The sequence below is a fragment of the Triturus cristatus genome, chromosome 4_2 (genome assembly GCF_964204655.1).
Source record: "Triturus cristatus chromosome 4_2, aTriCri1.1, whole genome shotgun sequence".
NCBI lineage: Eukaryota > Metazoa > Chordata > Amphibia > Caudata > Salamandridae > Triturus > Triturus cristatus.
The window spans coordinates 91,608,813-91,635,544 of NC_140586.1; the positions used below are offsets into that span (position 1 = coordinate 91,608,813).

General features: G+C 49.1%; 1 protein-coding gene across 2 annotated transcripts in view; it reads left to right on the top strand.

Moving 5' to 3' along the window:
• Positions 1 to 26,732, top strand: part of MAN2B1 (mannosidase alpha class 2B member 1) — a 240,577-nt gene that overhangs the window by 188,269 nt on the left and 25,576 nt on the right. For both annotated transcript variants that reach the window (XM_085600697.1, XM_085600696.1), the window contains exon 22: positions 9,662 to 9,811. In XM_085600697.1, the coding sequence (XP_085456823.1) occupies positions 9,662 to 9,811 (150 nt within the window). The remainder of the gene's footprint in view (positions 1 to 9,661; positions 9,812 to 26,732) is intronic.

The window sequence follows — 26,732 nt, forward strand, 5'->3', positions numbered from 1 at the left end:
AGCAATGTCCATGCATTATTAATGGACACATGCAAAAAGAACTATTGATGGACAAAATGCTGCACAATGTCAAACATTCACCCCAATACAGAGATCTGAGCCTAAATCCATTGTTTTTTTGCTCCCCATGCCTTTACAGTTCAGAACCAGCCATATGCAAATCAGTCTTGACCCTGTTCCCTATCGGAACAGTCCAGCCTGAACTGCCAGGTCAGTTCCTCCCTGGACTGGAAATAAGCATCCTGGGACTAGTGTCGGAGCCTAACTTGACTCCAGTGGCATGGAGAGCACAGGACCCATTGTTTAGCATTATGCCCAGCATTTGTTCCTATTATTAATGGACATGCCATGTGATTGCACTCGACTCTTTGGGGTCAAGACAGACACAGCCCTGGAGCATCTTAAGGAGGTTAAAGCTAAAGCACACTCCCTTTGCTTTGCACCACCCATACATCAGTTTCCCCTACAATATCGCTCCTTTGAAAGGGGCATCTGGCAGAGGCAATCTCAACATGTGCCTCTGCAACAACAGACCTTGCAAGAAGTCCCCGCTCTCTTGAACAAGGGAATTATAGGGAGGGGCATCAGAGGCCAGGAGTGGATGTTACTAGTTACTATCTGGTGCAGCGGTAGGACAAAGGTACGTCGTCTTGTTTTAGACATTTGCCCTCTGAACTTATTCTTCAAAAGGGACAAGTTCAGGATGCTCACTCTGACCCAAGTTATGTCTGCCCTGGATACAGGGGGACTGGATGGTATCATTGGATTTGCAGGACACCTATTTTCAAATCGCTGGCCTGCAGTCCCACAGTTGCTACCTGTGGTTTCAGGTGGGCCACAAGCTTTCTCAGATCTCGGTGTGCCCCTTCAGCCTTACCAGTACACCTCAGGTATTCACGAAAGTGATGGTGATGGTGGTGGTAGCTACCCATCTCCGTAGGTTGGGAATACCAGTCTTCCCATACCTTGACCACTGGCTGCTGAAGGTGGTCTCACCTCAAACGGTAGCCAACCACTGCAGATGAGGGCCAACTTGTTAACATCTCTGGGATTATCTATGAATGTGCCAAAGTCACACCTGACTCCTTTTCAGAGGCTCTCCTTCATTGGAGGCATTCTGGATGCAGTGGTATGCAGGGCATTCCCTCTGCCTCAACAAGTCCAGGATATTTAGGCTATGATCCAAATGTTTCAAACATTAACCTGGGTCTCAGGGAGAGCCGCTCTGAAGCTTCATGGCCACTTGTCCTCCTTCTTTCAGCTAGTGAACCATTCCAGGTGGCCCATGGGGCACTGCAGTGAGATGTGAAGTCTCAGTGGGCTCTGCCCCAAGGTAACCTCTCAGAATCCATCTAAGTGTGAGAGGGGACTGCGAAAAATCTGCCTTGGTGGCTGCTGGCTCACATTTGGATTGGTGGCAGGCTCCTCTCTCTGCCCCACCTAAAGCGAACGGTAGTGGCGGATGCATCATTGCTCAGTTGAGGAGGCTATCTGTGAGATGGATACTTCAAAATGCCCGGACATGGGTCCAGTGCTCTCCATGCCACTGGAGTCAAGCTAGTCTTCCTGATGAGGGGTAATACCTTGAAACCACTCCAACGTTGCTTGTTTCCAGGCCAGGGAGGACCTGACCTGGCAGTTAGGCTGGACTGTTCTCATGGGGAACAGTATCAAGACTAATTTGCATATGGCTGCGTTTAAACTGGAATGCAATGGGTGTACAAAATATGGATTTAGACCTAAATCTCGGTACTGGGGTGAATGTTTGATATTGTTCAACATTCTGTTCATCAATTTTTAGGTCTCGCGCCTAGCGTTGCAGTGCGTAGCACTGCTCGTGCAGTGAGACCTCTTGTACAGGGTTTGAAAATCGGGCTAGGAATCGCACACGCTCGTGCGTGTGCTTTTCCTTTTGGCTTACGTGATTGGGCTTTGCATGTGTGTTTTTCACTAAGACGGCATGCAATAGGCCAAAGGCGGTCACGTTGCTCTGCCCATGGCCTATTGGTGTCTATTACGCGCACCAAAGGCCATGTGGTTTCAATTATCGTGCCACACACGGGCGCGATAATTGAAAGCACATGTTTCACTGTGGCGCGCGCGCGCACCACACACAGGCGTTTTTTTTTGTTGGTTTTTTTTTTACAATAGTGATCGCTTACACTGCTGCTTGTTCCAACTGCATCGGTGGGCACTCCAACAGTATTCTGGTTGCCTTTTTGTGTGTTCCAAGGGGAGCCTGGTGATTTGGAAACTGCAGACTCGATGGAAAGCATTACTATGTGCTCAAGATCATACAGTCTGTATAAATTTGTTGCCGATTGTCAGGTCTGGCGTGGAGCCCTGAGGTTGTCTCCGGTTCCACAGTGTGGACATTCATTGAAGCCCACACAGGTATGATGCACGTGAAGTCTATGGGATGCTGCATTATTTATGTTGAGGTCAGAAGAGGAAATTCTTCCTTGCCACCGGGGCTTCCAGACTTGTACTGTGGCCAAGTTGGGATGGACTGTTTTTTAGCAGTCTGCGCTTTTGACTACTGCCACGTGGCCACTTTATTATAAGACCTTTCTGCATCGTTGCTTCACTAGTCGCACCGAGTTGCACATTGGGCCGCACAAGCTCACTTAGCAGGGGCCGCAATACGAACACCAAAGCACCCATATGCCATCCGTCGCACTGCTCTGCTATTAGCACCCAGTGGGACGAGGATTGTTGCTTCAGTTATGAGCACTGGGTGCAACACGCGCACAGAACAAAGCGTCCAACTCCTAGCACCACACGTTACATCATATCCAGTTCCGCATCAGTGGTGGCATCCAGTGGCACGAGTATTACTGTGCAATCTCTCAGAGCAGTCGAGAGCAGACTCGTCTTAAACACAGAGCTAAGCTGTTCCAGGTGGGGCCTGGTTTCTCCTTCCTAAAGGACCTTGTTTCTTTAAATTATCACTCCACTTAAAAAACATAACTAAAAAACATTACCATTTACTATGTCAATAGCTCCAACTCCAACAAATGCGAGACCTATTGCATTCCAAATGCTTGTTCTTTTTGCATAAGTTAAATTCTAGTCAGGCCTAGAGTTAGTGGAGAAAGGAAGCTTGCTCATGCTGCTCTGTTCTGAGTAACTGATGTAAACGTCCAGGCAGACAGCTTGCTATATGGGAATCAACACTTGTAGGGAATATTGTGTCTTGGAAGCATGTAGGTATCCGAGACTGTGATAAGGAAAAAAACAGGAATTAAAAAGTGCAGCAGTCAAGGAAAAAAGGATGGGTGCTGGGATGACATCCATGAATTGTTTTCTCATGTTTAAAAGAATGAGGGGTGTTGTCTAGGATTGTCATGAAAAGAGCGAACTTTAACGCATTTTCTAGCATTTTCAAAGTTTTTATCTGGAATAGCTACCTAGTGACTGTAGACAGAGGGAGTTATAGCTAGGTTTTGCCTTTCTTGCTATGTGTAAACAACTAGAAAGAAACAGTTTTTAATACCATACCATTTCATGGGTTTACAGGCATAATCTTAAACAATAAATTTTTTTGGGGAATTGGATGGATTTACAGGCCTAATCTTGAGAACTAATGTGCTGGAGAACAGACTTTCTTACTACTAGAGAAAAGGTGCGTTTGCTTGGTGCATGCCCACAATATAAAACTGTGAGAAGAGCAAGACCATGCCTAGCCCACCAACTAAATGTCCAGACTATGTCACTGTTTTAAAACTAATTGTCAAACAGCAGAACTATTGTACCTGAAAGAGACACGTTAGTGATAGATTCCTTACCTTAGAATATCCCCAGGCGTCCGACTGGATCCGGAAAGTTTTTCGTCAGCAGTACCCCTGCGCGTTGGTAGGTGTCGTCGTACGGCTCCGCGTACGTCGCTGGCGTGGTAGTCGCCGAGATGACGTTGCTGGAGCTACTTAGACGCGCCCACGCACGCGGATATCGGTTCTTTCTTTCTTCCCCGCCAGCAAGCGCAGATCCAGAGAGAGCGGTACCCCCAGTCATTCTTTGACTACGTTTTTGGGACTTTTTGTCTCTGTTTTCAAGTATACATCTCTCTACAGGTGAATAGGGATGCCCGGTTTTAAGTCCTGCGCGGCCTGTCCCCGCAAGATGTCAGTGACGGACCCGCACCATGAGTCTCTCTACTGCGTGGGGCGCGACCATGACTCAGGGTTGTGCCCCCACTGCCAGGCCATGGCTCCAAAAACTGTGCGGGAGTGGTCCCGAAAGTGGCTGGAGGCCCCGGAGTCGGCTCCGTGCCGTTCAAGGTCCTGGTCCCGTGGGCAGTCGGGGGACTGGCCACGGAGCCATCACCATCATTTGAAGTCTTGGCACTCTGAGTCAGGTAAGGCGAAGCACAAGAAGGCGAAGAAGCGCCGTCGCTCTTCGCCTTCCCCTAGCCGGTCGCGCGACGCGGCTTAGGGTGTAGGTGACACCGCCCCTGCGGCACCGGCAGAGCCTACGCAGTTGCTGATGGCCTGTCAGCCATGGTGCGTGTCTTCGGACCGTCCGGGTGTTCAGGCCTGGCTAGGGGGAGGGTGGTCCTCGTTCTTCGCCGGCCTTGAAGCCAAGGGACCCCCGTGGATCCAGGCCTGGATCCCCGTTCATGCCGGTTGGCCCTGTAAGACCTCCACCGGCACCGCCGGCGTCCCCGGTTTCCTCCCCGGCATGGAGCCGGGGCCGGAAGGGTGTCTACCGACTCCGATGCCGTTTGGGAACATCTATCCCTATATCTCCCGACGTCCATATGTTCCACCTGTTCAGCAGGCTGTGGAGGACGGTGAGGACTGGGAGGGGTCTGAGGAACCTCTCGCAACTCAATGCAAATTAGACCCGGACTGGAATGAGGATCCGGGGGATGCAGGTGACCAGGATTATGCTCCGGAACCTGGCGCACTGTCTCCTTCTACCGTGGCTACAGAGGAGGGTGGTTCATATTCTATGGGGTTGCATAGGGCAGCGGAGGCTCTCCACCTCGAGCTCCCTACTGTGGCTGTCAGGACTAACCTCCTGACAGAAGTGCTTCGGCCAGCTTCTCCTTCTACAGAGCCGCTGCTGCCCTTTAACAATGCACTCTCAGACGTTCTTTTGGGCACCTGGTCCAGGCCCAACAGGGGCTCCTGTGGACAAGAACGCGGCCGACGGGGTTGCCTCACCCAACACCCCTCCCCTGATAGCTTGGTTGTCCAAGCCTCTGCATCCCCGAGCGCGTTTCCTTCCGCACCTCCGGACAGGGAATCCAAGAAACTGGAGCAGTTTGGGAAGAAAAAAATTTCTTCCGCCAGTTCAGGCCTGCGATCTGTGTACACCGCATGTCTCTTGGGCCGTTATTCCCATTCTGTGTGGGATACGGTTGCGCAAGTGCTGCCTCAGTGTCCGGTGGAGGCTCGGACGATACTCTCCCAAGCTATTGCTGAGGGGAGAGATGCAGCCAAGTTCACTATCCGTTGTGGTCTCGACACTGCTGACTCTCTGGGCAGGGTGATTTCAACGACCGTGGCGCTACGCCGTCACACCTGGCTGAGGACGACTGGCTTTTCGGGATGTCCAGAACACGTTGATGGACAAGTCCTTTGATGATACTCGCCTGTTCGGAGATATAGCAGATTGCACGTTGGAATGTTTTAAGGACTCGCGGACTATGGCCAAGTCTTTAGGCCTTTCGGTTACACGCACTCCTGCTTTCCGCTCCTTTCGTGGCCAAGGAAGGGGCACCCAAGCACGTTTGTTTCAAAGCCACAGGCTTGCGCAGCAACAGTCTCAGCGCAGCCGTGGACTTGGGACCCGTAGAGGTGGGTCACGGGGCCAGCGTGCATGTCAGTCCACACCCCCACCTCCTGCCCCTGCCTCCAAACCTTCCTAGTCCGGTGTTTCAGGCCCACCAGACGCCAGTGGGTGGAAGGATTCATCATCACCTCCACCACTGGCGCACGATCACATCGGACAGGTGGGTTCTACAGCTTGTCCGAAGGAGCTACTCCCTCCCCTTCGAGACCACCCCTCTAGCCATGCCACCTCAGTACCACCGCATGTCGGGGGAATCACTTCGCACTTCTCCAGCTGGAAGTTACGGCCCTCTTGGCCAAGGGGGCCATAGAGCGCATTCCGATGCCAGAAGTAGGTCGTGGTTGTTACTCTCACTACTTCTTGGTTCCAAAGAAGAACAAAGGCCTGCGTCCAATCTTGGACCTTTGGAATGTCAATCGCTTCCTCCGGAAGGAGAAGTTCAAGATGCTCACACTTGCTCAGGTCTTGTCTGCCCTCGACCTGCAAGACTGGTTGGTAGCGTTAGATCTGCAGGATGCTTATTTTCGTATCCCTGTCCTGCCGGCCCACCGGCGTTACCTGTGATTCATGGTAGGGCAGGAGCATTTTCAGTTTACCGTGCTCCCCTTTAGCCTTACAAGCGCCCCTTGGGTGTTCACCAAAGTGATGGCGGTGGTCGCAGCTCATCTGTGCAGATCAGGGGTATCAGTCTTGCCCTATCTTGACGACTGGTAGTTAAAGGCGGGCTTGCCCCAAACAGTCGTCTCCCACCTCCAGACTACAGCCGACCTCCTGCATTTGCTGGGGTTCTCCATCAACGTGCCGAAGTTGCACCCGATTCCCTCTCAGAAGCTCCTCTTCATCGGAGCGGTTCTGGACACGGTGCAGTTTCGACTCTATCCTCCCGAACAACGAGTCCAGGACATTCGGGCTATGATTCCAATCTTTCAGCCCTTGTCCCGGGTTTTGGTCAGAACGACCTTGAGACTGCTGGGCCTCATGACCTCCTGCATCCTGCTCACCAACCATGCCAGATGGCATATGCGGGCTCTGCAGTGGGACCTGAAGTTCCAGTGGGCACAGCATCAGGGAAACCTGTCCAACTACATCCAGATCTTGGAGGGCACTGCACGACAATTGCAGTGGTGGCTCACGAATCAGCATTGGGTCAGCGGCAGATCCTTTGCCCTTCACCAACCGGAGCACACAGTGGTGACGGATGCGTCCCTCCTGGGATGGGGCGGCCACATGGGAAAGGCGGAGATCCGAGGCCTATGTTCTCCTGTGGAGTCCTGGCTCCACACCAACCTTCTGGAGCTTCGGGCGATCCTTCTTGCAGTGAAGGCATTCCTTCCCTCTGTCAAGGGGAAGGTGGTGCAAGTGTTCACAGACAACACCACCGACCTGTGGTACTGCAACAAACAGGGCGGGGTGGGGTCATGGACCCTGTGTCAAGAGGCTCTGCGCCTCTGGACATGGCTGGAACGTCAAGGCATTTCCTTGACGGTTCAACACCTGGGAGGTTCTTTGAGTGCCAGGGTGGACAAACTCAGCCGCAGGTGCATGATGGATCACGAATGGCGTCTTCACTCGGAAGTGGCACAAGGTCTCTTTTAACAGTGGGGAGAGCCTTGGTTAGATCTATTCGCCACCGAAGAGAACGTGCAATGTCATCACTTCTGCGTGTTGGAATTTCCGACTGCCTGTTCGGGAGGATCTTCTGTCGCAGCAGCAGGGGAAGGTCCTCCACCCGAACCTGTCAAGCCTCCACCTACATGCGTGGAGATTGAGTGGCGACAGTTCATTCCGTTTGACTTACCTCCTGAAGTCTGTGATGTCATTCTGGCAGCCAGGCGTCCCTCCACTAAATCGGTATACGCCTACAGGTGGAAAAAATGTGTGGCATGGTGCACAGCAAAGGCTGTGGATCTCCTTTCTGTCCCTCTTTTAGAGGTCCTTTTGTTCCTTCTTTATTTGGCCCGGCAGGGCTCTGCTCTAGGCACTATCAAGGGCTACCTTTCTGCAATCTCAGGCTTCCTGTTCAGCCCTCTCTTTTCAAGAGATTTCTCAAAGGCATTACTCACCTTTTCCCTCCTATTCCGTTTGTGATGCTGCAGTGGGACTTAAATCTGGTACTTACCTTTTTGATGTGAGCTCCTTTTGAGCCGTTTCACAACTGTCCTCTTCGTTTATTAACTTTGAAGACTGCCTTCCTGGTTGCCATCTCCTCCGCTAGGCACGTGAGTGAGCTCCAGGCTCTTTCCTGTAAGCCTCCTTTTCTGTTGGTTCATCCGGACAAGGTTATGCTTAGTACTCGTCCTTCCTTCCTGCCAAAGGTCGTTACTGCCTTCCACATTGGGCAAACTATCACCTTGCCCACTTTCTTTCCGCCTCCGCACCCTTCCAGAGAGGAAGAGAGGCTCCACTGTTTGGACCAAAAACGTGCGCTTTCATTTTATTTGAATCTCACATAACAGTTCCGGGTGGATGACCAGCTCTTTGTTGGCTACATAGGCGCCAAGAAAGGCTGGGCTGTACACAAGAAGACCATCTCCTGCTGGGTCGTCTTGTGTATAAAAGCCTGTTATTCTCTGGCTAAAAAGGAACCTCCAGTGGGGTTGCGCGTCCATTCTACCAGGGCGACAGCAGCTACTACTGCTTTGGGACGTGGTGTCCCCCTGCAAAACATCGGTCAGGCAGCCACGTGGGCCTCGTTGCACACCTTTAATAAGCATTATTGCCTTGACAGTCCAGTCCGGAGAGACGGCTTCTTTGGCCGTTCTGTTCTCCGTGACTTTCTGGTGTGATCTTGGTTCGCAGACCCACCACCGGGGTTGGTATTGCTGGGGTATCTATTCTAAGGTAAGGAATCTATCACTAACATGTCTCTTTCAGATGCACAAGTTACTTACTTGTGTAACGCTATATCTGTAAGAGACATTAGTTAGTGATAGATTCCTTACCACCCCATCCATCCTCCCCGTTCTGTGAACTGATTTCTAGGGTTAAGGTCATCCCTTTCAGGGCCCTAGTTTCAATGCACCAGTGGTCAGTATCTTGCATGGCTCTGCGTTCCTGACACGGAAGGTCGTGTACAGAACTGACGTCCGTACGTGTGGGTGCGTCAAAGTAGCTCCAGCGACGTCCTCTCTGCGACTACGACGCGAGCGATGTACGCGGAGCCGTACGACGACGCCTACCGAAGCGCAGGGGTACTGCTGACTAAAAACATTCCGGATCCAGTCTGATGAATGGGGATATTCTAAGGTAAAGATTCTATCACTAACTAATGTCTCTTACACAAGTAAATAACTTGTGCTTTAAGTCTTTAAGATCAAGGTGTCTTGCATTTCCCTTCGGTGCAGTTTATCTAGCTTCTACAAACAAAAAAATCGGTATTAATTCCAGAGATTTGATTCTGCCTCATGCAGTGTTTCTGTAGCATAACTATGGGAGGGGGGGGGGGGGGTCGGTCATTGTTGGGTGTGGTTGGAGGTATCAAATGCTAACTGCTTCAAGAGACTAAGAAGAGGAGTATATCGGCTAAATAATTCCTAAAGGTCTTGAGGTTCTGTTTCAGTGTAAGCCTTCTACAGGCTCAACTACTTCTGCAGGTTGTGTTTTTATAAAATGTTCTTCTATTTCTATATGCCTGTTCCTGTTGAACTGAGCGCTTCTTTTGACACTGTATGTTTCGGCTTGAGGGCGCTCTTCTGAAACCCGCAATTGGACATATTAACCCCTTTACTATTCAACCTTAACCCATCCCACTTTGTCAGTCTTTAACCTGTGGTTTCTTCAGACTTCCCTTTGTTTTTCATACCCCCTTTCTAGACGGGTTTTTCCATCTCATCTTGTTCTCTTTTTGTCTCCTATCTGCTAGTTCTCAGCGTTGGCAGATGAGCTTCCTATGAATGTCCACCTGCTGACCTTAGCACGGTTGGATGTGAACTCAGTCCTCATTCGACTGGAGCACCAGTTTGAGAAGGGCGAGAGTGCCAACTACTCCATGCCAGTCATCGTCAACCTGCAGGTAGGTAATACAGATGGTGACCCCGTGTACTCGGACATGTTTATCATGCTGCCGAAATCCATTGGCCATAAGTTTGTTCAGTTTACTCGTATTGCTTGACCTGGGGGTTACCCTACATTTGTCAGTAATTTCTAAACCCTATTATCAAGGGAACGATTTCTAAAAGAAACTGCTTTGGTAGACTGTGGGAATGGAGGGTGGGTCAGTCTAGATCTCTTCCATGGCTGAGCTCCCAAATTGTACAGCACAGCACTTTGCTTTTAGTAAAGTTAATCTTAGACACAGCTCTTAGGTTTCCTAGGTTTATGCATAAGTAGCTCATCCAGTCCATTGTTTTCCTTTATCTTGTAGCCCTTTTTAGTTCTCGCCTGACCCAGCGCATGCGCTGGTCTGGCGAGACATTTAGTAGGTGGGTTTATCAAGTGCTACCCACATTTTTGTGCTGGCGACAAGCTACAGTGCACGATGGCGTGCACGTGCACAGCTGCTCCCCGCATTCCCCCCTCCCTTCTCGCCCAGCCATCTGCCTTTCCTGCGCCAGCCTTCAGCACCATACCCTTCCCCCCGCTGCTGCGCGCGCATCCCTAGCGTGCGTCATCGCGATCACTTTCACTTTTAGAGTGATCGCGATGAGGGATTGTCAGTGTGTAAGGGGTGGTTAAGAGTGCGTCGTTGTCTACACAAAGCAAGCAGCACAGATCCGCTCACCTTCACAATCTAACGCCTGACAACCGCCGGCCGGGAAACAACAAAGGAACAACAGACCAAGCATGACTGACCCTACACTCGTCATTACAGCACTTCAGTTAGACTCGGAAAACGAACGAACAGTTGCGCCCCTTTCTCTCTTCTCCTCATGATTGTGTACTGCTCTATCACTCTAATCCCGCCCCACTCTTCTCTGTGGTCTGTCTACTGCTATAACCCTGCCTCCTTCAATCCCCTCTGTTTCCCCTTCTCCTGCCCCTGAGCTGTTCTACATTCTAGACCCGCCCATTCCATCTACTCGTGCCTCTTCCTGTCCATGTGCTGCTTTGCTATCCTCATAGCCGCGCTCTTCTTCCTCATTCCCAGTGCTGATCTAGAAACTTTAATACCGCCTCTTCCGCCCTTCTCCATCCTCGCGTCTTTGTGACCCCCCCCCTCACGCTCGTGCCCGCACGTGCTCTGTTCACACACTGGGGGCAGCTTTGCATGATCTCAGCTGACAGGCGCCCTCTTCCCACCACAACATAAGCTGATTACGAAGGGAACAAGGCGCATTAGAAATCTGTCTGTTTCATCTCTTTTCTTTTTAATCCTCCGCTCATGCTGGACCCCTCCGTGTTACTGAAGTTCACTTAAGTAAATAAATACTTTTTTGTGCATGTAAAATCTATTTTTCAGCCTCGACCGCGCACTGTCCTTCATTGTTAGGAATATATGGGCTCCTAAGTGTCTTTGTACGGCAAGAGCCTCCTGTCTGTAGGAGCTATGGGGCTGAGAGTGCATATATTTCGTTTTATATTATTCTCAGTCCCTTTACATGGGATTTGCTAAATCTCTACCTATGTTGATGTAACATGTGACCGGTTCCAACGCAGGACTACTTCATAAAACAATTCTCAGTGCTTATGGCACACGAGGTGCTGCTAAAGGTCATCAGATGATGCAAATTGAGTAGAATTGGCTAAGTAAGTGCATGGAGATGAAATTGCACTGCCCCATAATGCATCCGGGAATATTAAAACAGGACATAGTCAGTTTCTCCATGTATCAGCTCTCTGCATCTCGCGGGCACCCTTACAGCCGCGATTACTTTCGCGGCGCCGCCATCTGCATAGCCAATAGGTCTCGCTTTTGGGACCTTATAAGTGTTTAGCCATGCAACAGTTGGTGTTGTTGCACGTAGGTTATTGTGCTGCATACCTAAGTACTTATAGGGCCCCAAAAGCGAGACCTATTGGCTATGCCAATGCTTGTTATCCCTTTATTAATGTGTACCCAAATGCAAATAAAAAATCTTGACTGGATTGAACTACTTGCACATGGACCCGAGAAACCGGAGTTCTTTCTTAGCTTGGTTTTGGTGGCGGTGGCATTAGCAACACAGTGCACCAGCATGACGTGTGTGTTATTATTTTGTGTCGCACCTAACCAAATCACAATTGCGGTCAAATTAATACCTTATTAAATTCAACCTACCTTGGTATGACTCTTAAAAATGAAGCAAAAATTGAGGAAACTAGTTCGAAATCAAATGTTTTAGTGGGATAAAGGCAAAATTAAGTATGCCACTTTCAATTTATTCAAGAAACACAGTAATATATTTTCAAATTCTTAATAGGGTATAAGCTTTTATCAATTGCTTATTAATAAATTAATTCGTGAATTTCATTTTAAGCAATTTCAATCACAAATAAGTTTGAAGCGAAAAAATATACAGGCACGGGTGTATATAGAAAATAATTTATATTTTTCTAAATATTTATATGGGTACTGAATATATACACATACAATGTAACAAGAGGAAATACAATAACATTCAATGGTTCCTACAATGTCACATTTGTATACACTTTTCCTTATATAAATACATTTTCGAAAAAGTGTCTTAAGTCGACGTTTCGGTCTCTTATGCAATCATCCATGAGACCATCTTCAGGACTATTGTGTATTATATAGATGACCCCTATTGAAACATGGAATAGACAAAAATTACTATCCCTGTATTAAAATTACAAAAAAACAATTATATAATGATATCACCCGTGATCATAATTTATGATTATTGTATTGAAATGTATACAGCATCATCCTATTCAAAGACTTGTTCCATGTGGAATTAATTTTACAAAACTGAATAATTGTTATTCAAATATTGTTCAGCAATAAATTCAACAATGACATCAATCCAAATATGTTTCTTGCATTATTTCCATTATTTAGGACATATCAATTTATTCACTTAAGTATATCTCCATCATCAAATATAACTCAATAATAACCATATGTCATTTAAATATAGACAGGTAGTGGACTGTCTTATAAAGACAGTATCATTTCTGAACTGCAAAATATTTTATAGAGCTTACCTAGTAGATACCACTTCACATCATGAATTTATAAATGCATAGCAACTAAACAAACGTTCATTAGGCTAAATTGCAATTTACTTACAACGATAATCCATGTTTCAATAGGGGTCATCTATATAATACACAATAGTCCTGAAGATGGTCTCATGGATGATTGTATAAGAGACCGAAATGTCGACTTAAGACACTTTTTCGAAAATGTATTTATATAAGGAAAAGTGTATACAAATGTGACATTGTAGGACCATTGAATGTTATTGTATTTCCTGTTGTAATCATTGTATGTGTATATTTTCAGTACCCATATAAATATTTTGAAAAATAGAAATTCTTTTCTATATACACCTGTGCCTGTATATTTTTTCGATTCAAACTTCTTATTTGTGATTGATATTGCTTAAAATGAAATTCAAGAATTAATTTATTAATAAGCAATTGATAAAAGCTTATACCCTATTAAGAATTTGAAAATATATTACTGTGTTCCTTGAATAAATCTCTTGACGGCACCTCTACCCGTTTATCTAATTTTCCCCAGGCCCTCAAGGGTAGATTGGGTTTTCCCATTGGATTGAAACACTTTTAATTTATGGCAGCTACCAATGCTTCTTCGGCTGCAACTTATCTCTCCCCGTCGCTGACCTGGCAGATCCATTTACTGCTGAAGTCTCCCTGTACTTAGGCATCCTAGGACCTTGCACTCTCACTAACAAGATTCCTGATCGCTGACACCACTCTAAGTGGATGCAAAAGACACACAGATGATGAGTGGAATGCAGAGCTAATCAAACATTCACCCCCAGATCTGGGTTAAATCCATCGTTCTTTTGGTCACCATGTCACCCCAGTTTAGACCCAGCCATATGCAAATCAGTCTTGACCCTGTGCCTCATGGAAATAGTCAAGCTCAAACTGCCTAGCCAGGTCCTCCCTGGACATGGAAACAAGCATCCATACTCACCACTCGTCTCCACGAATGGAGATGCAGGGCGCACATACTCGGGTGCAAAATTATGCCTGTGACAGGAGGTCCTCTCGAAGGGGCAGCCAAATGGGAGGACATATGCTCCTGGCAAGAAGTTCCAGGTACCAGACTCTGCCCAGTCCAGAGCCACTAAGATAACTTGGGCCCAGCCCCTCTTGATCTTTTTCAGCACTGTGAGCTGAAGAGTAAGGGGCGGAAAGGCATACAGGAGTCCCGACCCCCAGTGGTGGTAGAGGGCATCTCCGAGGGAGGACTCAATTCGGACTCCAATGTGCAAATGTTTGGACAGTGCACATTCTCTACAGTGGTGAGTAGATTGACCTAGGAATCTCTCCATTGGTGGAAGAACCCCAGGGTCACATTAAAGTGTAACCCCCAGTTGTGATCCGTTGGGCAACAATGGCTGAGTTTGTCTGCCCTTGCGTTTTAAAGATCCTGCTAGTTATTAGGCAACCAGGGAGATATCCTGACTGCTCAGCCACTTCGAGACACGCAGCCTTCTAGCACAGGACCAGCGACCTACACACAGTCCTGTTTATTGCAGTACCATATGGCAGTTGTGTTGTCCGCGAGAATCTGTACCTGTTCCCCTTGATGGTCGGGAGGAACACTTTCATTGCCATGCAATCACTCAAAACTCCAGTAGGTTGATGTGAATGACAGCTTCCACCAGAGATCAGAATCTTCTGATCTCCACCTATTCCAGAAGACATCATGAGCTCAGCAACGGTGCATTTGTCATGACAGTTAAGGGGGTGGGGGGAGGGTGTGATCTACTGCCGGTCCAATTGCGGTTAAGCAGCCACCACTTTAGATCTTTTGCAGTCTCCTATGACATTTATATGGACTGTAACAAGGCCCTTTGGTGTTGAACCCATTGAATCTAGATCCCACTCAGCGCCCTTGATTGCCAGCAGGTGCGGTCCATAAGCCGGATGCAAGAAGCCTTGGAGCAGCTCTCACTGAGGCCAAAAACGATGGCTGGAACATCGGGATAATAGCCCAGATGTCCTGGACAGGTTGAGGCAGAGGAAAGGCTCAGAAGAGCAGTGTATCCCTGATGGCTCTGAAGAAGGGAAGCCGTTGTGAAAGAGTCGGGAATGACTTCAACAAGTTGATGGAAAAAAACAATGATAACAGTTCAGCTGTCTTCTGCAGGAGGTTTACAACTGTTTGAGTTGAGACAACTTTCAGTAGCTACTCAAAGTATAAGAAGACTGATATTCCCAATCTCTGCAGATTGGCCACTTCACCACAGGTGCATTGGTAAGGCCAAATAGAAGTACGGAGTACCGGAAGTGATCAAGGTCTACCTGAAACCACAGGTAACTTTTCTGGGACTGCAGAATGGGAATGTGAAAATGTTTACCCTGCACATCCAGTGGTAACATCCAGTATCCTGGATCCAAGGCAGACAGAACTTGGGAGAGGGTGAGCATCTTCAGCCTGTCCTTCCAGAGTAAGTTGTTCAGAGGGCGCAACACAAGGACAGTGTGAAGGCCTACATCCTTTTTCAGAACCAGGAAATGACAGGAGTAGCAACCAGTTCCGAGCTCATATTCTGGCACCCGGTCTATAGCTCCTTTGGCCAAGAGAGCTTAAACTCCTCCATGGAGTATGGACAAGTGATCCTGCAGGAGGTGTTGTGATGCAAGTGGGATGTCCAGAGAAATACACATAAAAGGGTAGAGAGTATCCATTTTGTACGATCTGGAGTAACCATTAATTGGATGTGATGCTCCTCCAGCCAGGTAGGTGATGCAACCTCCTACCAGGTGATCGTGAAAATGGCAAGTTAAACTGGTTTTGCAGGGGGGGGGGGGGGGGGTTGTGTTTAGCTCATTGCTCTTCCTTGGGATCCTGGATGCTCTCTGCATGAACCCCAACCTCGAAAGACTTGGGGAGGCCTGTTGCTGAGGTGCATACGGTCTCTGCGTTAGCTGGTAGCCCCTACTGAAACCTCAAAGGGCCTCTGCTGCTGGAAAAACAGCCACAGTGGCGGAGAGAAGCCCCAAGAAAGGGCAGTGGCCTTATTCTCCTTGTATAGTTCAAGGGCTGAGCCTGCCTTTGCTCCGAACAGCCTAGCGCTTTCGAAGGGTGTGACCATGAGGGACTGCTGGACATCAGATAAGAATCCCGTAGCATGGCGCCTAAGCACTAGGCTGGTACGACTGCCCTACCCATACCAACTGGTAGTGTACAGATAGGTTCTTACTGAGTATTTCACAGCGTCCTGTCCGTCTAACTTTACAAGGGCTCATTTTGGACAGTGTTCCTGCGTGACACCTGACAAGATGTCCTCCACTCTGTCCCATAACACATGCGAGTTCCTGCCCTGGAGACCTGTTGTGTTGACTGAGAGTAGGGCAATATTGGTGGAGGAGAGCATTTGTTTTGTAATTGTCTCCATCCTTTCAGATTCCCTGTCAGGTGGAGTAGAAGAGAGTCCAGGAATCTAGGAGCAGGCCTATGCCACCTTGCCACTTGCCTATTGCCTGAGGGGCAAGATGCTGGTTTGTCCAGATGCCCACCAGAACATCAGTCAGGACCTCGTTAAAGGGGGGTGGGGGAGGTTCCTGATTGGATTGCGCTAGGTTGCAAGCCTTCGTAAGCACATTAGTATTGAGTAGGTAGAGTAAGGTCAAGTACCTCAGCCACTCTCGGAATTAGAGTTGCAAAGGAGGTGGGCTTCTCAGTAGCCATAGCTTGATTAGGGGAAGAAAGGCCAATGTCTGGCGAGGTATCTATACCTCTGCCATCCTGGAGATCATCAAAAAAAATGCCATCTGTAGGAAGCTGGCTCTGTATATACTATACCAAAGTGAAGTGCAGTGTGCACAGAGTCCAGTGGAACCCTAAAGGTAGGCAGAGGTAAAGTTAGATAGCACCTCACACACTATTTGTGATAGTGAGGTCGAGCAGTAAGGCTTTATCAGAGGACTGTGTTAAGCATTTGTTGTACCCACTCAGTCAGCAAATGAATTCACACACACTCAAAGACTGAACTTCAGACCAATTGTTTTTGTATAAAAATATTCTTTTAGTTATTTTACTTTCAAGAACCAAGCAAGCTTGGCACATGTTAGCAATAAATACTTTACAGCAGTAATGCAGTTTGTAAATAGTTTGAATTGTAAATGTACTTTAATTGGATTACAGTAGTGTTCCTGATTATGCAATGCTCTTCAGAATACAGTACATATACTTTGTAAAGGATTTATAGCAAAATTACAGGTAAATTACTTTTTAGATTAATTTTCTTACACAGTGCAGTAGGAAATTTCCTGAAAACAGGTAAGTAATTGCGTTTCTGTTAGTACAATTTGAAAGAATGTATTTTTTTTGCAACTCCACACTTAAAAACAGAAAAACAGTCAATGTTAGCCTATGGAGGAAAATGGTGTTATTGGTTCAAAGGTAAGTTCTTTGTTGTGGGAGTTAGTATTCTGGGGTTAGACTCGGGGGTCCCCCAGGGTCAAGGATGCACTCTTGTTACACCCTCAGCGGCACTAGGGTGGCCGGGTGCAGAGTGCTGAGGCCCAATGTTATCCACTGGGGGATAAGGGGCTCCGGTTGGTGGTGCTGACGAGCAGGCCACGGGGTTGTGGGAGCAAAGCTCCTAGACTTAAGCTCAGGGCAAGTAGGGGTTTAGGCCAGCAGAAAAGATGCACCCTCAGCGGCACTGGGGCAGCTGGGTGCAGAGTGCTGTTTTGGGGTCGGAAGCCCTGTAGCTTTCAATGGGGAGTCTCCGTTTTGCAAAAGCAGTGCAGGCTCGGGGGCGAAGGTCCTCTGGGTGCGACCACCACTTGGAGAGGTAAGTTGTGATCTTGGGGGTTGGTTAGGCACGGTCGGTTGGGCCACCCAAGGCCGTGGGGCTTCGGGTGCATGGGTGCCTTTTAGGGTCAGATCTTACCAGCTCCTGGTCGCGGTTGGGGGGACCTTCCGGTTTGAGGCAGGTCAGGGGTCCCCGGATCTCAAGTCAGGATCGCTGGGGAGACCTCCTCTTGATTTTGGGCCACTCAAACTTGGGCCGTGCGCATCTGGTGCAAAGTGGTGCAAATTCGCGGAGCGGAAGTCTGGTATTTGAACAAATCCGGTGTTCATGGGAGACGGAGTCTTTGTGATTGAAGGCAGGCAGGTCCTCCAGGTTTGTTGAGGTTGCTGGCTGCAGGACACCAGGATTTCGCTGGAGCAGGTTCGAGGTGGCGACAGGCCGGTAGGGCCAGCGCCAAGTCAGTGGGCATCCTCTGCTTGTTAGCTTCGGCACGGCTGTTCAATCCTTCTTTTCTTCTTGTAGTTTCTTGTCTGAGGAAGCAAGGTTCAGGGGTGCCCCTAAATACCAGATTTAGGGGCGTTACAGGTAGGTAAAAAGGTTGGGACCAATAGGTCCCTTCCCTGGGGTGGGACACCCCCTATTATGCCACCCTCCAGTGGGAGCGGGGGGGCATAAGCTTTTCCATGGTTGGCTGGGTTCCCCCATCTGCAAGATGGCGGGGACTGAGAGTTGGAAGTCACCTCGCCTCCCCCACCTGAGGGGCCGAGTTAGCAGAGGTGGGCACACCTCTCTTCCTCACTTGTTTTTCCCGCCAGTTCTCCCACCCAAAGTGGGGGTCAGAACCAGTGGGGACCAGTTGCTGATAGCAGCAGTGGCGCGGGGAAGCTCACAAAGGCAGCAACCCTTTGAAGCTTCCCCTTCGGGAACCCTGCCCACTCTGGCGGGGGTGGGGGGTGGCTTGGCACCTCATTCTAGGATGTGCATTGTTTCAGTCCCCAGAGAGCAGCAGGCTCTCGACCCAGGGGTCCAGAAATATGTCTGGTGGTGGTAGCTGAAAGCAGCCACTCAGCCTGGACACTAGTGGTAGGTCGTTTTTCTGGGGGCATCTCTAAGATGCCCTCTGTGTTCATTTTTCATTCAATACCACACTGGCATCAGTGTGGGTTCAGTGTGCTGAGAAGTTTGATACCAAACTTCTCAGTGTAGCCATTATGGTGCTGTGGAGTTTGTAATGACAGGCTCCCAGCACCATATACTCTTAATGGCAGCATTGCATTTACAATGTCTAAGAATGGACTTAGACACTGTAGGGGTACAGGGTTCAGGCACTTGTACCCTCACCACTGGTATAGTGCACCCGGCTAGAGGGGGGACTGATCTATCCCAGGGCAGTGGGTTGTAGGCATGGTACACAGAGATGTGTGCCATGTCGACTCTTCACTTTGTTCTGCACCAAAACACGCAGCCTGCAAAGGCAGTGTGTGTGTGTGTGTGTGTGTGTGTAGTGTTACAGGGCCTCGAAGGGTGGCACAATAAGTGCTGCAGCCCTTACAGGTCTTCTCTGGTCACAGTGCCCTGGGTACCTGTGGTACCATTTACCAGGGGCTGACCTGTGGCCAGAGATGCCAATTGGTTTTTGTTTAGTGTTGGGGAAAGAACACAGGCCCTGGGAACCAGATTGGCAGGGATCAGGGCACGTCAAGTCAAAAGTGCATCAGTAGTCTGGCAAAAAGTGTGTGTGGGGGGGGGATTACTGTAACAGAAACACACTTTCCTACACCATAATATCATACTGTGGAGGCATAGTCTGTTTCAGAGTGGGCATAATGTCTAGGTCAAGTTGGTGGGGGCATGGGTCTCCAAGTCCGATAAAACTATTGGCTTCGTTTGCAGTCAGTGACGTCAGTATCCCGGTTGACACCTGAACCTGTGGAGTCTGTTGTGGCACTGAAGGTGGCACCATTGGCAAAACCGTGGGTGGAGCTGGGGCCAAAGTTGGTGTAGCTGAAGCCACGGAAGGGGTTGGCCTGTGCACGAGGGCAGTGTGTGTAGAGGACGCATTTGCCAACGGTAAACCAACTAGAGACCCCCTTGGATCCATGGGGCCGTAAGGTGCTCCAGAGGGATACAGCGTGGCACCCAACATCTGGACCATGGCTCAGTTTTGCTACTGGAGCTGTTGTAGTGTCACTGTCCATTCAGAGTAGGGCTGAAACAGGACTAGTGTCTGAATTGATCCCGCTGTGTGAGAACAACCTAGACATGCCTGGAGCATCCAAAGACTCCGAATGGTCAGAGTGGCGAGATGTCGATTTATATTTTTTGTGGAACTTCTTAGACTTGCCGGAGCCCTGTGACCTTGATGTCATTTTTGAGGGAAAAATCTGTCAGAAGAGACTGGATAAGAGAAGCTCTGGATTTGCATTGGTACACACGAAAAGAACGGACATCAGCATGTGGAAGTGGCGCATACATAGGGAACCTGACCACATCCGGGGCGTAGATGGATTTGATGCAGAGCCCCACAATGCCACCAGTTGATGCACCCTGAATTGATACAAAAGTTTCTGGATCCAGTCTAGCACCTGGGGAAACTTATTAGACGAGGGAACTGCGGATAGAAGTTTCTGTCAGAAATTAGTGTTCGAAGCATATGAGCTGCAGATTGTACACTTAGCATAGATCGCCATCTGGTGTTGGGCCTGGATGTTTGCACTTTGTTTTTGTTCTTTGGAAGTCACGAGTTCGGTGACTCCTCCTTCGGTCCGTACTGCGCATGGGCTTCGGCTCCATCCTCAGATTGTTTTTTTCCGCCATCGGGCTCGGATGTGATACTTCGTGCTCCGGCTTCGAACTTCTACGGTTCCAGCCTCGACGGAAAATCCTCATTCTTCGAGTTTCTTCATCAATCTTCATCTCTCGAAGCGGCACTTTTCTCCATTCCGCACATCGGCACTGGCCTTCGGGCCCTCCTCGACTCCGGTCCCGGCCGATGGAAAGGACTCCGTTCAAAAAGTGCCCAAAATGTGGGTCTAAATTTCCCCACACCGACTTCCATCAGGTGTGTAACCTTTGCCTCTCCCCAGAACACGAGGCTAGAGACTGCCCCCGCCTGTAAGTCTTTTCGATCAAAAAAGACCATCCGGGATCGAAGAGCTCGACGCACCATGGCGCACTCATCGACCGCGGCTCCACCGGACATCTTCGGAGACGACACCGGAGCTTCGGGGCAACAACACACCGAGCAGGAGGAAGACGTCGTCAGCGCTTCCGAGGCCGATGACTCCGACGTGGAGGACATCACACCGGCGCAGAGGGTCGTGAGTACTTTACCCCCTCCCACCCCCGCGCCCAAAACCAAAGAGACTCCGGTTACACCCTCGCCGGCAGGCCTGGGTAAAACCAAGCACGCAGCTTCTATCACCCCACCTTCGGGCCCGGTGTCGAAGCTTCACAAGTCTCACGACAGCTCGGGCTCGAGCCAGCCGACGCCTGGTGCCGATAAACACCGTTCGGCACCGAAGAAAGTAACGCCCAGCTCGATTCCGAAGCCACCGGTGCCGAAGCCTGGACTCTCGGTGCCGACAAAACACAAACACAAATCCCTCGGCACCGACGCTCCGGCGCCGAAGACTACCTCGACGCCGAAAAAACCGGAGGTTCCAAAAAGGCATGGCGCAGAGAAACCACCAAAATCCTCGGCTCCGAAAACATCGGTGCCAGCGGACGATTCGGCGCCACTGGACCTTTTTTACACCAGATCCTTATCAAAAGACCTTATCTAAGGATCCAAAGACTGGGCTATTGACTTTAGTTGTCAAGAAAAGATGTCTTGACACGCCAGCTCCTCCTCCACCGCCTAAGCGGAAGGACTCTGCCACATCTCCTCTCAGAGTGCCCTCCCCACTACCTCCTCCTCCTCCTCCTCCTCCTCCTCTTCCACCTCCTCCCAGGTCTCCGCCACCCTTGCCTCATCATTCCCCAGATCCGGATTACGGGGATCCAGATTATGACCCGGCGGACGCCCCACTGGACCCCACTCCACCGGGGACCCCAGACCCATGGGAAGATTACCAAAACCCTGACATACCGGATGTGCCTCAGGACGACCTCTACCCATCCAGGCCATCTCCCCCAGAAGACTCACTAGGGTTTCACCACTTAGTGCAGAGAGCAGCACACTACCATGGGGTGGAAATGCATAGTGAACCAGTGGAAGACTACTTCTTACTGGATACATTTGATATTCAGGACAAGTCCACAGCTATCTTGCCCATGCTTAAGGGTGTCACCAAGCATGCTGCAGAGGTGTTCAAAGACCCTGTCAGGGCCAGGGTCTTAAACCCTAGAATAGAAAAAAAGTACAAGGCGGCACCCACAGACCCTACATACATTAAGGGCCCTGCTCCCTTAGATTCCCTAGTTGTGTCCACAGCTAGAAAGCGGTCTAACTCCCAGTCCTCAGGCGAGGCCCCACCGCTAGATAAGGAATCCAAACTTCTAGATGCGTCTGGTAAACGCACCGCCTCGCAAGCCGCGAACATCTGGCGCATTGCGAATACACAAGCGCTGCTTGCGCGTTATGACAGAGCACACTACGATGAGCTTGAGGCTCTTATGCAGCACCTCCCAGAAAAACACAAACGTAAAGCTCATGACCTGATACAGGAGGGAAAGCTAATTACTAACACCTCCATCAAATGTGCCCTCGATGCAGCCGACACTGCTTCTAGAGCCATAAATACTAGTGTCCTGCTTCGTCGTCATGCCTGGCTCAGGATCTCAGGGTTCAAGCCAGAAGTCCAGGCATCCATACTAAATCACCCCTTTGACCAACAAAATCTCTTCGGGCCAAAGGTAGACGAAGCATTAGAAAAGATGAAAAAGGACACAGACACAGCAAAGTCTATGGGGGCATTACAATCACAAACCCCTAAACGCTCCTTTCGGCGCTCATCCTTTCGTGGCACAGGCAGAGGCTACTCCACCGATAGCGCCTCTACCTCCTACAAGTCCCCTCCTCAAAATACCTTCTCAAAGGGCTACCAAAGGGGTGGATACAGAGGCAACAACAATAAGGGCAGGGGCAAAACTAACACCACCCGTTCTGCCACCCCGCCCGCACAATGACTTCCCTCCGCTCCCCCCCCAGACCCTCCCACTCTGGTCGGGGGCAGACTACAAAACTTTATCCACGCATGGGAATCCATAACATCGGACAAATGGGTGACCCAAATTATTCGGTCAGGGTACTGTCTCGAGCTAACATCTACCCCACCCAATATCCCACCAAGGCACCGTCCAATGTCTCAAGAACATTCCACACTGCTCAAACAGGAGGTGCTCTCCCTCCTCCAAAAACACGCTATAGAGCAGGTCCCCGTCAATCAGCAAAATCTAGGGGTCTACTCTCTGTATTTCCTGATACCAAAGAAAGACGGGACCCTGAGGCCCATTCTGGACCTCCGGCCTCTAAATGCATACATACATTCAGACCATTTTCACATGGTCACCCTACAACAAGTCCTCCCGCTCCTCTCTCAAGGAGACTTTCTCACTACCTTGGATCTGAAAGACGCATACTTTCACATTCCAATACACCCTTCTCACAGGAAGTACCTCAGGTTTGTGGTGGACGGTCAACATTACCAGTTCACAGTTCTCCCCTTCGGGGTCACCACCGCACCACGGGTGTTTACCAAATGCCTAGCAGTTGTAGCAGCACACCTCAGACGTCAACGTATTCACGTCTTCCCTTACTTAGACGACTGGCTCATAAAAGCCGCGTCCTACAACCAATGCGTGCAACATACCAACAGCACCATCCAACTGCTCCACCAGCTAGGCTTCACGGTGAACTACCAAAAGTCCCACCTCCTACCATCTCACACAAAGCAATATCTTGGGGCCACTATAGACACCTCCAAAGGTATTGCGTATCCAAACTCAGCCAGAATCGCAAGCATACAAACCTTGCGCCACACGTTCCTTCCTCAGCACTCTCTTCCAGCAAGAGTGTTTATGAAGCTCATAGGGATGATGGCATCTTGCATCTTCATAGTGCCCCATGCAAGACTCCACATGCGTCCACTTCAAGAGTGCCTAGCACAACAGTGGAACCAGGCCCAAGGACAGCTGACGGATCTGGTGTTGGTGGACGGCCGCACCCATCACTCTCTGCAGTGGTGGAACACCACAAACCTTTTCAAAGGGCGGCCGTTCCTGGACCCGGTTCCTCAGGTGATTCTAACAGCGGACGCATCGCTCTCCGGCTGGGGAGCGCACCTCTTACACCTCACAATGCAAGGTCTATGGACGCCACAGCAAAAGTCGCTCCACATCAACCATCTGGAGCTCTTGGTGATCTTTCTAGCCCTAAAATCCTTTCAAAAACAGATTTCAGCCAAAGCAGTCCTCATTCGCACAGACAATATGACTGCAATGTATTATATTCAAAAACAGGGGGGGACACACTCTCCCCAGCTCTCCCGCTTAGCCCAGAGCATATGGAGATGGGCAATTCCTCAAAAAATCTTTCTCCTGGCACAGCACGTTCCAGGCGTACAAAACACCATGGCAGATCTGCTCAGCAGACAAACGCAACAACTACACGAATGGGAACTGCATCCACAAGTTCTTCGCCCATTCTTCCACAAGTGGGGGCATCCTCAGATAGGCCTCTTCGCCACCCACGAAAACAAAAAATGCCCAAGCTTCGCCGCCAGATACCCACACCCATTGTCCAAAGGCAATGCGATATGGATGAACTGGTCAGGCAAATTTGCATACGCCTTTCCACCTCTCCCGCTAATTCCATTAGTGGTAAGGAAGCTACAACAGCACTCCCTCACACTCGTTCTGGTAGCTCCAACATGGGCCAGGCAGCCGTGGTACACCACACTACTACAGCTCTCGGTGGTACCACATCAAAAACTGCACCTGTCCCCATGCCTCCTAACTCAGAACCATGGAGAAATCAGGCACCCGGACCCAGCTCAGCTCAACCTTGCGATCTGGCTCCTGAAATCTTAGAATTTGGGTACCTTAACCTTCCTCCTGATTGCATGAACATTATCAAGGAAGCCAGACGTCCTACCACTCGAGCATGCTATGCCGCAAAGTGGAAGAGATTTGTTGTTTACTGCCGTAACCATACAATCAACCCTTTAGATGCATCCATACAGCACATCATATGCTATCTGCTCCATCTCCAAAGGTGTAACCTGGCATATTCATCCATACGCCTACACCTAGCAGCGATTGCTGCTTACCTACAAAATAGACAGCATGTATCACTGTTCATAGTGCCCGCTATTAAAGCCTTTATGGAAGGCCTTAAACGAGTAATTCCTCCCAGGGCACCACCTTCCCCTGTATGGAATCTAAATGTAGTTCTTACAAGGCTAATGGGTCCGCCCTTCGAACCAATGCATAAATGTGAGCTACAGTTCCTCACCTGGAAAACAGCTTTCCTCGTAGCTATCACTTCCCTTAGAAGGGTTGGTGAAATACAAGCGTTCACTATACAGGAACCCTTCTTACAAATACATCACAGCAAAGTAATACTTCGTACAAATCCAAAGTTTCTGCCCAAGGTCATTTCCCCCTTCCATCTCAATCAATCGGTGGAATTACCTGTTTTTTTCTCGCAACCTCAATCTGTTGCGGAAAGGGCTCTACATACACTTGATGTTAAGAGGGCTTTACTGTACTACATACAGAGAACACAACCTTTCAGGAAAACTAAACAATTGTTTGTTTCCTTCTCTCCACCACATAAAGGCAACCCCATCTCTAAATCAGGGATAGCTAGGTGGATTGTAAAGTGCATACAAATTTGCTATCAAAAGGCAAAAAGAACATTATCTGTTCCACCTAAAGCCCACTCTACTAGAAAGTTAGGGGCTTCTATGGCTTTTCTAGGGAACATACCCTTAGATGACATCTGCAAAGCAGCCACATGGTCAACACCGCACACCTTCACAAAACATTACTGTGTAGACGTGCATTCCAAGCAACAAGCTAGTGTGGGCCAGGCTGTACTAAAGACACTTTTTCAAACCGCTGCAACGGATACCGGCGGTCGCCGCTAGGTTGGGTACTGCTATATAATCTTTGCTAAGTGTACAATCTGCAGCTCATATGCCTCGAACGGAATATGCTACTTACCAGTATGCATCTGTTCTTGGCATGTAGAGCTGCAGAGTTGTACACGCCCACCCGCCTCCCCGGCTACCTGTATCCGTTCCAGTCCATCTTATTTAGATACAACACACATGGGTTTCTCACTGTTATTACTACGCTCAATCATTTCCCTGTTGGCGAAAAACAATCTGAGGATGGAGCCGAAGCCCATGCGCAGTACGGACCGAAGGAGGAGTCACCGAACTCGTGACTTCCAAAGACTGTCCAAAGAACAAAAACAAACTGCAAACATCCGGGCCCAACACCAGATGGCGATCTATGCTAAGTGTACAACTCTGCAGCTCTACATGCCAAGAACAGATGCATACTGGTAAGTAGCATATTCCATCTGCAGGTCTTCCACTCTCAGGAAGCAGTCAGTGATAGGTATCCGTTAGCAATGCTTAGCAGGTTTCAGGCTATGAGAGAGAGCTCAAACTCTAGATGTAAAAATCAATGAAATACCAGGGAACGCACTCAGAAGGTACATTTCTTCAGTCGTTTTTGTGACCAATAACTTTATGAAACTGTCTGTCAGAAGACAAATGTATTATTTTTACTGATAGTATCGGAGTAATGTTTATGTACTGAGTAGTTCTTGGGTTATTTGTAGGTATGCAGAAAAAAGAACATGGAGAGTGTGTTAGACTATGAAGGGATGTTGTAGTCTGTAAGGGTGTTTAGTTGTAGATGTTCGTAAGTAGGCGGACAGCACGCTGTCGAACACAATTGTTAAATCTGCAATGTAACAAAAAGCTACTGAGTGCCAGGGTCGCCAGAATCCCTAGATGGGATTTCTTGATGATAATACATATCAAAGTGCTGGGCATTCGTCCTGTTGGTTTCATGATGAGCTCCTTCTCTGCAGTATTAGATCCGGATATACCATTTACTCTATAT